A 17,277-nucleotide genomic window follows, 5' to 3' on the forward strand; every position below is an offset into this window, starting at 1 on the left:
ACCCTCAGTTTGTTTTTCAGAGTCCATCGTCTCTCATGGTTCGTACCCCCCTCCGTCTTACTCCCTTCATTCTTCCCCTACTGCTATCTTTTCTTTTTCTTTTTTCTTAACATATGTTGCATTATTTGTTTCAGAAGTACAGATCTGTGATTCACCAGTCTTGCACAATTCACAGTGCTCACCGTAGCACATACCCTCCCCAATGTCTATCACCCAGCCACCCAATCCCTCCCACCCCCCACCACTCCAGCAACCCTCAGTTTGTTTCCTGAGATTAAGAATTCCTCATATCAGTGAGGTCATATGATACATGTCTTTCTCTGATTGACTTATTTCACTCAGCATAACACCCTCCAGTTCCAACCACGTCCTTGCAAATGGCAAGATCTCATTCCTTTTGATGGCTGCCTAATATTCCATTGTGTACATATACCACCTCTTCTTTATCCATTCATCTGTCGATGGACATCTTGGCTCTTTCCACAGTTTGGCTATTGTGGACATTGCTGCTATAAACACTGGGGTGCACGTACCCCTTCGAATCCCTACATTTGTATCTTTGGGGTAAATACCCAGTAGTGCAATTGCTGGATCATATGGTAGCTCTATTTTCAACTGTTTGAGGAACCTCCATACTGTTTTCCAGAGGGGTTGCACCAGCTTGCATTCCCACCAACATTGTAGGAGGGTTCCCCTTTCTCCGCATCCCCGCCAACATCTGTCATTTCCTGACTTGTTAATTTTAGCCATTCTGACGGGTGTGAGGTGGTATCTCATTGAGGTTTTGATTTGGATTTCCCTGATGCCGAGCGATGTTGAGCACTTTTTCATGTGTCTGTTGGCCATTTGGATGTCCTCTTTGGAAAAGTGTCTGTTCATGTCTTCTACCCATTTCTTGATTGGATTATTTGTTCTTTGGGTGTTCAGTTTGATAAGTTCTTTATAGATTTTGGGTACTAGCCCTTTATCTGATATGTCATTTGCAAATATCTTCTCCCATTCTGTCAGTTGTCTTTCGGTTTTGTGGACTGTTTCTTTTGCTGTGCAAAAGCTTTTTATTTGATGAAATCCCAAGAGTTCATTTTTGCCCTTGCTTCCCTTGCCTTTGGCGATGTTTCTAGGAAGAAGTTGCTGCGGCTGGGGTCGAAGAGGTTGCTGCCCGTGTTCTCCTTTAGGATGTTGATGGACTCCTGTCTCACATTTCGGTCTTTCAACCATTTGGAGTCTATTTTTGTGTGTGGTGTAAGGAAATGGTCCAGTTTCATTCTTCTGCATGTGGCTGTCCAATTTTCCCAACACCATTTGTCGAAGAGACTGTCTTTTTTCCATTGGACATTCTTTCCTGCTTTGTCAAAGATGAGTTGACCATAGAGTTGAGGGTCCATTTCTGGGCTCTCGATTCTGTTCCATTGATCGATGTGTCTGTTTTTGTGCCAGTACCATACTGTCTTGATGATGACAGCTTTGTAATAGAGCTGGAATTCCGGAATTGTGATGCCGCCAGCTTTGCTTTTCTTTTTCAACATTCCTCTGGCTATTCGGGGTCTCTTCTGGTTCCATACAAATTTTAGGATTGTTTGTTCCATTTCTTTGAAAAAAGTGGATGGTATTTTGATGGGAATTACATTGAATGTGTAGATTGCTCTAGGTACCATTGACATCTTCACAATGTTTGTTCTTCCAATCCATGAGCATGGAACACTTTTCTATTTTTTGTGTCTTCAGTTTCTTTCATGAGTATTTTATAGTTTTCTGAGTACAGATCCCTTGCCTCTTTGGTTAAATTTATTCCTAGGTATCTTATGGTTTTGGGTGCAATTGTAAATGGGATCGACTCCTTGATTTGCCTCTCTTCTGTCTTTTTGTTGGTGTATAGGAATGCCACTGATTTCTGTGCATTGATTTTATGTCCTGCTACTTGACTGAATTCCTGTATGAGTTCTAGCAGTTTTGGGGTGGAGTCTTTTGGGTTTTCCACATACAGTATCATATCATCTGCAAAGAGTGAGAGTTTGACTTCCTCTTGGCCGATTTGGATGCCTTTGATTTCTTTTTGTTGTCTGATTGCTGTGGCTAGGACTTCTAATACTATATTGAATAGCAGTGGTGAGAGTGGACATCCCTGCCGCGTTCCTGACCTTAGGGGAAAAGCTCTCAGCTTTTCTCCATTGAGAATGATATTCACTGTAGGTTTTTCATAGATGGCTTTTATGATATTGAGGTCTGTACCCTCTATCCCTATACTCTGAAGAGTTTGGATCAAGAAAGGATGCTGTACTTTGTCAAATGCTTTTTCTGCATCTATTGAGAGGATCATATGATTCTTGTTCTTTCTTTTGTTAATGTATTGTATCACGTTGATTGATTTGCGGATGTTGAACCATCCTTGCAGCCCAGGGATAAATCCCACTTGGTCATGGTGAATAATCCTTTTAATGTACTGTTGGATCCTATTGGCTAGTATTTTGGTGAGAATTTTTGAATCCAAGTTCATCAAGGATATTGGTCTTTAATTCTCCTTTTTGATGGGGTCTTTGTCTGGTTTTGGGATCAAGGTAATGGTGGCCTCATAAAACGAGTTTGGAAGTTTTCCTTCCATTTCTATTTTTTGGAACAGTTTCAGGAGAATAGGTATTAATTCTTCTTTAAATGTCTGATAGAATTCCCCTGGGAAGCCATCTGGCCCTGTGCTTTTGTTTCTTGGGAGTTTTTTGATGACTGCTTCATTTTCCTTAGTAGGTATAGGTCTGTTCAGGTTTTCTGTTTCTTCCTGGTTCAATTTTGGTAACTGATACATCTCTAGGAATGCACCCATTTCTTCCAGGTTATCTAATTTGCTGGCATAGTGTTGCTCATAATATGTTCTTATAATTGTTTGCATTTTTTTGGTGTTGGTTTTGATCTCTCCTCTTTCATTCATGATTTTGTTGATTTGGGTCATTTCTCTTTTCTTTTTGATAAGTCTGGCCAGGGGTTTATCAGTCCTGGTAAATCTTTCAAAGAACCAGCTCCTGGTTTCGTTGATCTGTTCTACTATTCTTTTGGTTTCTAGTTCATTGATTTCTGCTCTGATCTTTATGATTTCTCTTCTCCTGCTCGGTTTAGGCTTTATTTGCTGTTCTTTCTCCAGTTCCTTTAGGTGTAGAGTTAGGTTGTGTATTTGAGACCTTTCTTATTTCTTGGGAAAGGCTTGTATTGCTATATACTTTCCTCTCAGGACTGCCTTTGCTGTATCCCAAAGATTTTGAACAGTTGTGTTTTCATTTTCATTGGTTTCCATGAATTTTTTTAATTCTTCTTCAGTTCCCTGGTTGACCCATTCATTCTTTAGTAGGATGCTCTTTAGCCTCCATGTATTTGAGTTCTTTCCGACTTTCCTCTTGTGATTGAGTTCTAGTTTCAAAGCATTGTGGTCTGAAAACACGCAGGGAAATATCCCAATCTTTTGGTACCGGTTGAGACCTGATTTGTGACCTAGGATGTGATCAATTCTGGAGAATGTTCCATGGGCACTAGAGAAGAATGTGTATTACGTTGCTTTGGGATCGAATGTTCTGAATATGTCTGTGAAGTCCATTTGGTCCAGTGTGTCATTTAAAGTCTTTATTTCCTTGGTGATCTTTTGCTTAGATTATCTGTCCATTTCAGTCAGGGGGGTGTTAAGGTCCCCCATTATTATTGTATTGTTGTCAATGTGTTTCTTTGCTTATGTTATTAATTGCCTTATATAATTGGCTGCTCCCATGTTAGGGGCATAGATATTTACAATTGTTAGATTTTCTTTTTTTTTTTTTTAAGATTTTATTTATTTATTTATTTGAGAGAGAATGAGAGAGAGAGAGCGTGCGGAGGGTAAGAGGGAGAAGCAGACTCCCCACTGAACAGGGAGCCCCATGTGGGACTCGATCCCAGGACTCCGGGATCATGATCTGAGCCGAAGGCAGTCACTTAACTAACTGAGCCACCCAGGTGCCCCAATTGTTAGATCTTCTTGTTGGATAGATCCTTTAAGTAGGATATAGTGTCCTTCTTCATCTCTTATTACAGTCTTTGTATTAAAATCTAATTTGTCTGATATAAGGATTGCCACCCCAGCTTTCTTTTGGTGTCCATTAGCATGGTAAATGGTTTTCCACCCCCTCACTTTCAAAGTGGGGGTGTCTTTGGGTCTAAAATGAGTCTCTTGCAGACAGCATATTGATGGGTCTTGTTTTTTAATCCAATCTGATAGCCTGTGTCTTTGGATTGGGGCATTTAGCCCATTTACATTCAGGGTAACTATTGAAAGGTATGAATTTAGTGCCATTGTATTTCCTGTAAGGTGATGGAGGGCTGGTTTCGTGTTTGCAAATTTGTTTAGTTTTTGTTTGTCCTGGAAGCTTTTTATCTCTCCTTCAATTTTCAATGGGAGCCTAGTTGGATATAATATTCTTGGCTGCATATTTTTCTGTCTTAGTGCTCTGAAGATATCCTGCCCATCCTTTCTGGCCTGCCAGGTCTCTGTGGATAGGTCTGTTGCCAATCTAATATTTCTACCATTGTAGGTTGCATATCTCTTCTCCTAAGCTGCTTTCAGGATTTTCTCTTTGTCTCTGAGACTCATAAGTTTTACCATTAGATGTCAGGATGTTGACCTATTTTTATTGATTTTGAGAGGGGTTCTCTGTGCCTCCTGGATCTTGATTCCTGTTTCCTTCCTCACATTAGGGAAGTTCTCTGCTATAATTTGCTCCAATATACCTTCTGCCCCCTCTCTCTTTCTTCTTCTTCTGGGATCCCAATTATTCTAATGTTGTTTCATCTTATCGTATCGCTTATCTCTCAAATTCTACCCTCGTGATCCTGTAGTTGTTTCTCTATTTCTCAGCCTCTTTATTTTCCATCATTTGGTCTTCTATATCGCTTTTTCTCTCTTCTGCCTCATTTATCCTAGCAGTTAGAGCCCCATTTTTTATTGCACCTCATTAATAGCCTTTTTGATTTCGACTAGGTTAGATTTTAGTTCTTCTATTTTTCCAGAAAGGGTTTCTCTAATAACTTCCACGCTTTTTTCAACCCCAGCTAGTATCTTTAAAGTCATGATTCTGAACTCTAGGTCCGACATCGTACTAATGTCAGTATTGAGTAGGTCCCTGGCTGACGGTACTATCTCTTGTTCTTTTTGCTGAGGTGATTTTTTTCATCTTGTCATTTTGTCCAGAGGAGAATAGATGAATGAGAGAACAGAATGCTAGCAGGTTAACAACGTCCTCAGGAAATATACTGTATACAAATCAGAAAAGACCTGAAACCAGGGGAAAAGAAAGGGAAAGAGAGAAAAAAGAAAGAGAAAAGAAAGGAAAAGAAAAATAAAAAAGAAAAAGATAAAAACCAAAACAGAACAATACAAAAAAAGCAGAATATGATCAAATATGATCAGTCTAATGCATAGATCAGTGCCACACACTAGATTTTGGGCGTATTTTGTTGTGTTAGAAAAAAGTGCCTGCTAAAATTTTAAAGGAAGAAAGACTTATATATGTACAAAATAAGGGTTGATATAATGAAGGGATGGAAGATGACTATAAAGATGAAAATTATAAAAGATTTTATAAAAGGAATTGATAAGAAGTTGTTTGAAAAAAGAAAGTGGAAGATTTAAAAAAAAAGAAAAAAAACGGGAGAGAATGTGATCAGGCAGTAGACTAGAACGAAGCCATACTCTAGTGATTTAGGGTATATTTTGATCTGTTAGAAGAAACTACCTCAAAATTTTAAAGAGAGAATAACTTATATATATATATATATATATATATATATATATATATATATATATACACATATGCCAAAAATAAGGGTAACTACTCTGAAGGGATAAAATATGACTCTAAAAATGAAAAATAAAAAATGTTTTTTTAAAAAAAGGGATTGATAAGATGTTAGTTGAAAAAGGGAAAAAGAAAAATTAAAAAAACAGTTAAAAAATTAACTTTGAAAAACTAATGAATCATGGAAAAAAAGCCATGAATTCTATGTGTAGTATTCTCCTAGCGATGGAGTTCTCCCGTTCTCCTTGATCGGTAAACTTGGTCTTGGCTTGCTGGCTGTTCGTGCTGATCTTCTGGGGGAGGGGCCTGTTGCCGTGGTTCCCAAATGTATTTGCCGGAGACAGAATTGCCCCACTCTTGTCCTTCCAGGCTAAGCAAGCTGCTTGGTTTTGCTCTCAGGAGCTTTTGTTCCCTGCAAGCTTTGGGTACAGCTTTGGGGGACCAGGGTGAAAATGGTGGCCTCCCAATCTCCACCCGGAGGAGCTGAGAATTCGGGTCCCCACTCCTCAGTGTGCCCCCAGAGAAAAGCAGTCACTCCCGTCTCCCTGGTCTCCGGCCGCACTCCGTGCTCACCCGGCCTGTGACTGAGTGTTTCTATCTCTGGCACCCGACCCCGTGTGGAGTCTCCAAACCCAGCAGATCCCTGCTGTGCGCTCCCGCTCCGCTCCTCCCCAGGGAGGAAGGGGAGTTTCCCGGAACCTGCCGCTTGTTGGGTCCCTGCCACTTGTTGGGTCCCTGCTGGAGGAGCAGTGGCCCGACTGGGCCGCGGATCACAGTTTATGGCAACCCCGAGCTGAGAGCCTGCGCCTCGGCTCTGTCTCTGCAGCCAGCTTCCCCGCTCTGATACCTGGGAGCTCGGCCGCACTCAGGCACCTCCGGTCTTTCTGTGACCCCGAGGGTCCTGAGACCACCCTGTCCCTCGAGGGTTCCACCCCCCGCTTAGCCACTGGAGCTACGTCCCTCAGCGGAGCCGGCTTCTAAAACTTCTGATTTTATGCTCCGCGGCTCTATCACTTGCCAGAAGCGGCCGACGGAGGCCCCCTCCCCCGCTGTCTCTCCTCCTGAATATCGCCTCGGATTCACTTCTCCGCACGTCCTGCCTTCCAGTAAGTGGTCTCTTCTCTGTTCATAGAGTTGTTGCTACTCTCTTCTTCGGTCTCCTGTTGAGTTCGTAGGTGTTCAGAGTGGTTTGATCCCTATTCAGCTGAATTCCTGAGACTAGATGAAATCCAGGTTTCCTACTCCTCCGCCATCTTGCTCTGCCCCAGATATTATTATTATTTTAAACAACTACAAAAATTAGCCATTTGAGATATCTCTTAAATAAATATTTGGCCAGTGACTAAATGAAGGTGACAATTATAGATTGTAATAATAATTGTTTTTGAGAAAATAAAGGTGAGAAAAATAAATATGTCCTAAAAGTTTGTCCAGGTGTCTAAAGCTGTATTCAGGGGCAACAATGGTTAAGTTCATAGTCTTTTTAAAAAATTATTTGTATTAACATATAATGTATTATTTGTTTCAGGGTTACAGGTCTGTGATTCATCAGTCTTACACAATTTACAACACTCACCGTAGTACATACCCTCCCCAATTCCATCACCAGCCACCCCTTCCTTCCCACCCCCCCACCACTCCAGCAACCCTCAGTTTGTTTCCTGAGATTAAGAGTCTCTTATGGTTTGTCTCCCTCTCTGGTTTCATTTTGTTTCATTTTTCCCTCCCTTCCCCTATGATCCTCTGTCTTGTTTCTCAAATTCTTCATATCAGTGAGATCATATGATATTTCTCTTTCTCTGATTGACTTATTTTGCTTAGCATAATACCCTCTAGTTCCAGCCACGTTGTTGCAAATGGCAAGGTTTCATTTTTTTGATGGCTGTGTAATATTTCATTGTATGTATATACCACATCTTCTTTCTCCATTCCTCTGTTGATGGACATCTAGGCTCTTTCCATAGTTTGGCTGTAAGTTCATAATATTGAATGCTTCTATTATTTAAAAAATGAAAATAAATTAATTTTCTTTATAATTCAGTTTGACAAAAACAAACCTAGGGGAAATATGAGTAAAGTAATAAGAGTAAAAGCAGCAGATGAAATAATTAGAAAAGAGAAATGAATACAGTAGAGCTGATGAATAAATCTAAGAACTTATTCCTTTAAAGTAAAAAAGAAAACAGCACAATAATAGGTAATGTAATATAATTAGGAATAAGATAACATAAATGTAAAGAGAAACAAGAAACCCAATTAGAATTTTTTTTAAACATACAGTGCTTTATGCCATGTTATACCAATATGAATTTTTAAATTGCAAGTATAAATGGCAAACCTGGGAAATTGTAATTACAGAGATGTAATTAAGAGAATAAAACCCTAATAGAGGCAACAGTATTGGAGGAATTAGAAAGATTACCAGTTCATTGTCTGAGGTCAGACAATGATTTTCAGTTTTTTTCAAACTTCTAAGGAGGCCTTCTGGGTGTAACCTGGCTCTGCCAAGTATGCACAACACCATTTGACCTTGGCCTTGTTGAGGGAATGAATATGATCCAATGAATGAGTGCTCTCTTGCCTTAGTGGGAATGAAAGAGCCCTCTCAGAGGTTAAAATAGACAAGTTAGGTAATGTACTGAGGTTCTTAGCATAGGGGCTATTAAATAGCATTCAGTTAATAGTAGGTCAGATGACTTAGAGTCCCTGGGAATCAAAATGTCAATGAATAATCTTTTGATATGTATATATATATTTTCAGGTTATCCTAATCCAGAAAATTTTTCCTGGACAGAATATCTGGAAGCCACTCAAACTAATGCTGTTCCTGCCAAAGTTTTTAAAATGGTACGTTTGTATCTGAATACACTCTCACCTTTAAGCAATGTACATGTTGACTTCATTTGACAGTTTAAATTATTCTAGATTTTTCTTCTTAAAGTCAAATGTTATTTTCATAACCAATCTGCCTTGTTTTCAGTTAAAGCCACAAAGGAGGTGATTCACTTACTATTGTTCCTCTACATAAAAGTAATGATGGTTTCCCTACTTGAAAAGCCCAGTAGACCACCCTCGTGCAGTTGAAGGCACCTCATCAACCTCAGATGATGGTGGAGTCCTTCATTTCTGCTTGTATTTGTCCATCAAGTGGGAACTCTGCACTTTCACAGTCTTGGGACTGTTTGAATGTCCATGATGCCATAATAAGATAGGCGAATTGTATGTAGCCTGTGTGTGCTCCGCTTTTATCCATTTTGAGGGAAACATTGCTTTTAGCATTTGTTAGAACACCAACTTTTAAGTTCACATTTGTCCTTATACATTTATTGCAGGGTTGCACCAAGCATGAATTATTTGGTAAAAGACAGTGCATTGATAGTATAATTAGAGATATTTATGTCTAAAGCAGTTTTCAAATTGTGTGCTCTGGGCTTCCTGACTCATCTTTAATCAGAATTTTATATAGTGAGCTTCCACATATGATCTCATTTATAAAAAGTTTTCTAGGGATCACAAGGGATTTGAAACAAAATGCTATTTCATTTTTTTTAAAAAATTGATTATAGAGTAGGCTGGATTTGGAAAATAAGTGTAATCAAATTAAGAAGGCTAGAAGTCCTAGAGTGCTTGAAAGGACTTTAAGAATTGCAGAAACTCAATAAGCAGAATACCAGCTTCTTGTATTATCTTTTTCTCTTTTGCTTTCTGTCAAAGCTCATTTTACTTTTCCAAGAAGAAAATTACAAGAAAATAAAACTCTGATTTAGTTAAAAATGCAACGTCCAGGCTCTGACATGGGGTTATTATGGATTCACCTCAAACTATGTATCTTTGGCATCTGCAATATGAAACTGTTGCCTTTGTTATCAAGACAGTCACCTTGGGGAGAGCAGAAAGAATTTCAAGCATCAAAGACCTAATTATAGTCTGTGTATTCCATTTAGTAGATGTAGTAATGCATTTTGGAGAAAATATGCTTCCACAAAAGCTGGAGAGAAACAAACGAGGTAACTGTTTATTACTCACATATCATGAAGGTTTTATTTTCCTATTGCCATTTCTAGACTTGAGGAATTCAATACACTTTCATTTTCAATAAGGTCAATTGAATACTTTTATGTGTAATAGCTTTCAAAGTGAAACTTTTTGCCAACCTGTGAACACTGTTGGAGTTGTCTTTTAACTTTGATTTTTGGTTTTTAAATTTCTTTGGTGCCAGTGATTTGGTAAGTCCCAGTGTATTTTTTCCCATTCAGTATTTTTTAGTGTTTTCTGAAGGTCCATCATTATAGACTCCTGGTTCCTAGCATTTTAAGAGTTGGAAGAAAGCTTAATTAATATAGTTTTTAACATGCTTATGTTACAAAAGCACAGGTTATGGCTTTAAATTACATTGTGGTATGATTTTAGAACAGTTACCTGTAATAGTCATGCAGCTTTTATCTATTTTAAAATTTAGATTTATAAAGGATTATGTTTATCCTTTCTTATTATTTAGTAAATAATTTTGTCTTCTGGGTCATAAATTCCAAAACTGGGCAGTGAGAATAGTCAACAGTTTCTTAATTTATAGAGTTAATTTCAGAAAAAAATCTAAACAAATAAATAAACTGTTAATAAATTAGAACCTTTTCTGAATCTTGTGATCATTAACAAATTTATGATTTAATCTCTTTTTAGCTATCTTGAAAATGACCAAAAAATTCTTTCTCCTCTCACAGGTTTTAATAAAACTGGATAAAATAATATGCATAAGCCTTAGGGCCCTTCAACCTGAATTCCAATTGCAGGGTCTGAATGCAAAGTCAGAACAATTGCACTTTAGAAAACATGGCGTGTCTTGTCTGCTCAGTTGGGTTTTGCTGTTGGGTTTTGACTTGTGCTCTTGTGACCTTTCAGCGGACGCCCCATGGTTTTCTGCCGAGCATGAGACTTGAAGCGGTGGACAGACGGAACCCCAGGCTCATTCGCGTGGCTACGGTCATCGATGTGGATGACCAGAGGGTAAAGGTACGCGCTTCCGAGGAGTGCACTGCTGTCTTGGCGCGTCCCCGCCCCTCCTGCGAAGCTCTGATTTCTTGGCACAGTGGGAAGGAGCAAACTTCCTTGGACACCATTCCTAGTCCCAGGTCCTGGGTACAGAGATGGCCGGCTGAGGCGCACCTGACATGGGGAATCTGTAGATTAGACACAACTGATTTCAAGAGGGATTCTAACATGTTCCTGTTTGGGTTCGCTGTTTAGAGTTTATACATTTTTTCTTTTTTTTTAAGCTTCCTTTTATTGCTATTATCAGCTTTTTTTTTTTGAAATAGTCATTAAACACCTTAACAAGAACAAGTAAGTCTTGGTTTTCTACCATTCTTTGTTAGATCAAAGAAAATGAACAAAAGGTTGTTAGTCACTGTAGCTAAAACAAAAATTTAGATTTTGAAGTAAATATTTGATGAACGGATTTCTATACTGTCCTTATTGTGAAATCTATTTTTTTTTAATGCACACATCTTAAAATGGAAGCTTTTAATTTTTTTAATAGAGAGCTAAACATTGTGGTATTCGATCTACAGCATATGACAGTTCGAAATTATTTTCCACCCAAACACAGTTTATTTCATACTGATAAAAAGATTCAAGTCAAGTACTTTTAATAGGCACTATCAAGAAAGAGGCCTTTAAGTTTGATATGTAGTTTGTATGATTTAAAATAAATCTTATTTGCTATATGTCAAATTTGAAAACAATTTCTATTTCACCTAATGAAGAATAATTAGTACAGATATTTTAGTAAAATTTAGATGAGCATTTTACCATAGATTATCAAGAATTAGCAATATCTTTTATTCTTCTGACAGATGAAAACAATTATGCTGAGCACTATTCAGGACTAATACAACATGGGTATTTTCTCTCACATATCTTGTTTTTAATGTTTTATTTTATATTGAATTTTAAGCATATTGCTTAAATTCTTACCTATTTGTAACTATTGCTTACTCTTTTTTTTGTTTTCAAGCACTTTTATTTTTCTTACTTCCTATGACTATCTAGAAAAGAAAGCCCATTACCCTACAAAATAATCCCGCAACATTTCAAAATAATTTTTTCATAGCACATAATTTTATAATACAAGTTGTGTCTCTTCCTCTATGTTGCAAATACATATAAAGTATATGGTTGCTTTTCCACAAGTTTAACTAGAATCTATCTGGAGTTATTCTATATAAACAAACATCGTGAATCTAGATCAGGAGCCAGCAAACTTTTTCTGTGAAGAACAGAGGGTAGATAGCTTTAACCGTGCAGGCCGTAAGGTCTCTGCCCAACTACTCAGCTCCACTCTTGGAGCACGAAAGCAGCCATACACATTATATAAACAAATAGGCTTGGCTTTCTTCCAATAAAAATTTATTTATGGACACCAGAACTTGATTTTATATGATACTCATATGTCATGTAATATTCTTTTATTTGTTTTTAGTATTTTGATATTATGAAAACCACTCTTAACTCTGTACAAAAACAGGGGGTTGGCCAGATTTGGTCCAAGGGTATAGCCCAGATACCAAGTTTTCAAAAGATATTCTGAACCCCACTATTGCTTACTCTTACAGCACTTACTCTGGAAATGACTTCTGAACATCATAATTACTTTATAAATTCAGGGATATTTTCTTAAAGATTTTACTTATTTATTTGAGAGAGAGAGAGAGAGAGTGCGAGACAGGAAGGGAGAGGAAGAGGAAAGAATCCCAAGCAGACTCCACGCTGAGCAGTGAAGCTCCACAAGGGGCTTGATCCCACAACCCTGAGATCATGACCTGAGCTGAGAGACCCAGAGTCGGAAGCTGAACCAACTGAGCCATCCAGGCACCCCCAAATTCAGGAATATTTTGTCATTGAAAATGAGCCTCAGGTTTTTTTTCTCTGAATTCTCGCTTAACTTTCATTATAAAATTACTGCATTTATAGGAAAAATTCAATCTGAATAGTCCATCAAATCTTACTTAGAATTTTAACTGACAGTTTATTTTCTTGTGATTCATAAGATGCATACTGTGTTGGGCACCTGGGTGGCTCAGTCGTTAAGTGTCTGCCTTCGGCTCAGGTCATGATCCCAGGGTCCTGGGATCCAATCCCATGTTGGGTTCCCTGCTCAGCAGGAAGCCTGCTTCTCCCTCTCCCACTCCCCCCGCTTGTGTTCCCTCTCTTGCTGTCTCTCTCTGTCAAATAAAGGGCGCCTGGGTGGCTCAGTTGGTTAAGCGTCTGCCTTCGGCTCAGATCATGATCCTGGAGTCCTGAGATCGAGTCCCGCATCGGGCTCCCTGCTCAGCAGGGAGTCTGCTTCTCCCTCTGACCCTCCCCCCTCTCATGTGCTCTCTCTCTCTCAAATAAATAAAATCTTTAAAAGAAAAAGATACATACTGTGTTATCTGTTGAATGTATTTGCCACCTTATTTATATGATCATATTGTGTTAACACATTACCTTAAAATATTTGAGAAGCTTTAGTTCCTAAAGTGAATTTAGTGTATTTTTTATTTACCATCTCAACATTGATCCTTTTAAATCTCTGAGAATTTAGCTTATCCTTCCAAAGAAATATTTCATGTATCTTCTTATTCCTTCTCTTTCATGGTAATTGCCTTGTCCTTTACTACAGGGAAAGCGTTGAAAAGTGCTTGGTCCCCTTGACAGGATTAGAACCTTAAGTGTTTCCCCTGTGGTTGTAAGCACAATGGAAATCCTGTTAGGATTTTAGGACTAAATTAAGATGTGTTTATGCAGCTGACGCTCTCTACCCTGCGAAATGTGCTTTATAAAATGTGAAATGAATTGCTTCCCCATACCACTCAGTCTGTCAGAATGTATCAATCCTGGAATGGATATAAATGTCTTAGGGCTTGTGGCGCACTTTGCAACAAACAGCCTCTGCCCTCTTGCAACCCATTCTTGGGATGGACCCTTCTGCCATGGACCCTCTATTCCGCACCCTCCCTTAGTCAGTCCTGCAGTTGGGTACATGCTTGTCCCATGAGGTACAGGGGGAAAGATTGTGGGCTCGCAGTTTTCTGAATAGAAACAAATCATAGAGGGGCGCCTGGGTGGCTCAGTTGGTTAAGGGACTGCCTTCGGCTCAGGTCATGATCCTGGAGTCTTGGGATCAAGTCCCACATCGGACTCCCTGCTCAGCAGGGAGTCTGCTTATCCCTCTGACCCTCTTCCCTCTTGTGCTCTCTATCTCTCATTCTCTCTCTCTCAAATAAATAAATAAAATCTTAAAAAAAAAAAAGAAATCATAGAGAAGATTCAGAAGTATGGTTTCAAATTCCATTCATCAGGGTTCCAGAGGAGAAAAAGGCATTGAAAATGAGCGTCAGGTGTTTTCCTTTGAATTCTTGTTTAAGGAAGTTGAAGGCAGTGGGTGGGACTGTCTCTGCAATTGAGAATGCAGTTGACACTTCCCTGATCTCCTCGTTGTCCAGCACATTCCTCTGTTTACTAATGTGCTGACCATATTCTTCTATAGTTTTCTCTTATTATTTTTATTTTTTGTAATTTTCTCTTTTAAAGTCCATATCGTTCCAAGATTGTTTTTATCATTGACATTGGCACATAATGGGTGCTTAATGTATGTGTGAAGGAGCGAATGGCATTGCATATTGTCTGGCATCCTGTTACTTGAGTGTGTGAAATAATTGTGTTAGTCCAAAAGTACTCTTCCCTCATTCTTCATTCCTCTCCTAATTACTCTTCCATTGGAAATCCAATTCAGCCTAAGGTACTGGAAAGTGACATGGGCTGCACTGATGCGGGTTGGACTTTCAGCTCTGACTTCTTTAACTGTGTTATTAACTTGGTGGTTACTCAGTGTATTTGCACTTTCCTTTATCTGTAAAGTGACGTGGTTGGTTGTGAACTTTCAGTGAAGTAGCATATGTAGCACACCCGAAAATGTGCCTGACTCTAGCCCTTCAGTGGTTGCCGCTGTTATCAGCCAGTGCTGCCTTCCTTAGTCGCCTTTATGAGAGTAATTGTCATCGGTAGGTGGGGGAGGGGCAAGCCCATGCTCCCAGGTGAGTTTGATTGGACTTTCCCTGGGAGGGCTCATGTGCACATGTGTGATTGTGCTGCATCCCCTTGTCTGACTGTTGAGAGTAGAGTCGGCCTGTTGAACCAAAAGAACAATACCAGTGATGGTGGTAATGACGACAATAGCAGTTTGTATCAGATGACACTCTTGTAAGGGCTTCGTGTGCATTAGGATATCCTTACAGCAACCGTGGGACAGGAGGTGGGATTATTAAACTCATTTTATAGATGAGGAAGCTGAGGGATGTTAAGTAATTGGTCCAAGGTCACAAGTTAGAATGTGGGGAACTGGGTTTACACCCCAGCTTTTAAACACAAGTTTTCAACTCTAGAGCTTATAATCTTCCTACTCCTCCTCTTACGTTCTACTTGTTATCATAAATATCCCACTTCATAAGGGGAGAGCGGAGGTGGGGGGTGGGGACGGAGTTCACTCCTCACCCATCCTACTTTGTCCTTTGTGCTGGGCCCCCATCACCTGTCCTCCCAGGAGGTTCGTGTGGTAGTGCTGGCATTCCCTGGCAGAGTGCGGTAGAGCCGGAAGACTAACGTTTTTCCTTTCTGCCACTCCCCAGATATGTAGTTCCTTTATGTGCTTGATTAATTCTATTTTTAAAGCAGCTTTTTTGAAATATAATTCACACACCATAAAATTCACTGGTTTCAAATATATCCCCAGAGCTGTGCAACCATTACCACTATTTAAATTTAGAACGTTGTCATCCCCCCAAAAAGAAAGTTCACACCCCCTAGCAATGACTCCTTAGTCTATACTTCCTCCCAGCCCCTGAAAATCACTAATCAACTTTCTGTCTCTATGGATTTGCCTATTCTGAACATTTCATATTAATGGAATCATGTAATATGTGATCTTTTGTACCTGGCTTCTTTCACTTAGCATAATGTTTTGAAGGTTCATCCATCTTGTAGCATGTATCAATACTTCACTATTTTTTTATTTCTGAATAGTATTCCATTATGTGGGTCTACCACATCTTCTTAATCCATTCATCATTGATAGACATTTGAGTTGTTTCCAGTTTTTGGTTATATTGAATAATGCTGCTGTGAACATCTGTGTATGTTTTTGTGTGGACATATGTTTTCATTTCTCTCGGCTATGTCTCTAGGAGTAGAATTGCTGGGTCATATGGTAACTCTGACGTAAAATGTTTCCCGTAGTGACTGCCCCATTTTACATTCTCACCAGCAGTATATGAAGGTTTTAGTCTCTCTACATCCTTACCAACATCTGTTATCATCTGTTTTTATTTATTTCTTTAATTTTAGCTAGCCTAGTGGGCGTATGTGTGTAGATACGAAAATCTGAATTATTGCAGTTGACATGTGACTGCTAATAATACGTTGGCTAAAAGGAGTGGTATCCAGTGACTTCCTAGTGGTTGTGATAGTGGAAGTAAGAGCAGTAGGTGTGATGTCAGGCTAAGAAGTCACAGAAGTACTCTCAGTAGAGTAAGAAGACCCAGTTACTGAACATGGACTTTGTTCCAGATGTTCAGCTAAGTATATGACGTATTGTACCTTTATCTCCACAACAGCTCTTTTTTAAACTTCTGCTTTTATCGAGGTCTAACTGACATGAGACACTGTATTAGTCTCAGGTGTACAACATAGCGATTTGCTGTTTGTTCACACTGCAAAAGGATCACCGCGGTGAGTCTAGTTACACAAAACTCTTACATGGACATGTTATTTCTTCTTTACAGTTGGCATGGAGACTTTAAGTAATTGGAGCCAGGTTTCCCAGTCAGAGGTGGAAGAACTGGGTGCAAACGTAGATGTTTCTAACTCCGAAGCCAATGCTCTCATTTCAGGTATAGCCCTGTAGCTGAGCCATGGGAACTAGAGACCGTCAGTTGTCGGTGTCGGTGGCACGGGGCAGTGGCAGCCTGATTCAAGATATTCTCCACCCTTGCTCTCTTAAGTCCACTGGTACTAGTCAAGCCAGATATTCTTATCTTCATACTGAAAATTTTAAGTTGGTCGTGTATGGTTCACCGGTAGCTGAGTTACGAAGCTTTACTTGCCTTGGCAGGGTTTTCAGATGCCGTTTCCCCTTGTGTTGATTACTGTGTTTATTAATTACCATGGTTACTCTAATAAATATTTATGATGTACTCAGTGTGTAATGTGTTCAATTTATAGCCAGCTATTATGTTTAATAATTATTCTTTTGTTTGGTTGCACAGTGTACTCTGTTATATCTGAAAGCCCATTACTGTCACCTTATCAGGAAGTGCACATTAAATTACAATAGACAGATGGATGCTTTTAGGAAGTTTAGCCTTTATTTGGGAAAAAAATGTATTCTTCTACAAATAAATGTAAAGGGAGGACTTAAAACAGAAATATTTGATAA

The 17,277-nt window shown here is 39.1% G+C and overlaps 1 protein-coding gene across 6 annotated transcripts in view; it reads left to right on the forward strand.

The window, feature by feature from the left end:
- L3MBTL4 (L3MBTL histone methyl-lysine binding protein 4) overlaps positions 1–17,277 on the forward strand; it is a 501,743-nt gene that overhangs the window by 217,692 nt on the left and 266,774 nt on the right. For all 6 annotated transcript variants that reach the window (XM_027577144.1, XM_027577148.1, XM_027577147.2 and 3 more), the window contains exons 11-12: positions 8,569–8,654; positions 10,707–10,817. In XM_027577144.1, the coding sequence (XP_027432945.1) occupies positions 8,569–8,654; positions 10,707–10,817 (197 nt within the window). The remainder of the gene's footprint in view (positions 1–8,568; positions 8,655–10,706; positions 10,818–17,277) is intronic.

This window comes from Zalophus californianus, chromosome 14 (assembly GCF_009762305.2).
Source record: "Zalophus californianus isolate mZalCal1 chromosome 14, mZalCal1.pri.v2, whole genome shotgun sequence".
In the NCBI taxonomy this organism is placed as follows: domain Eukaryota; kingdom Metazoa; phylum Chordata; class Mammalia; order Carnivora; family Otariidae; genus Zalophus; species Zalophus californianus.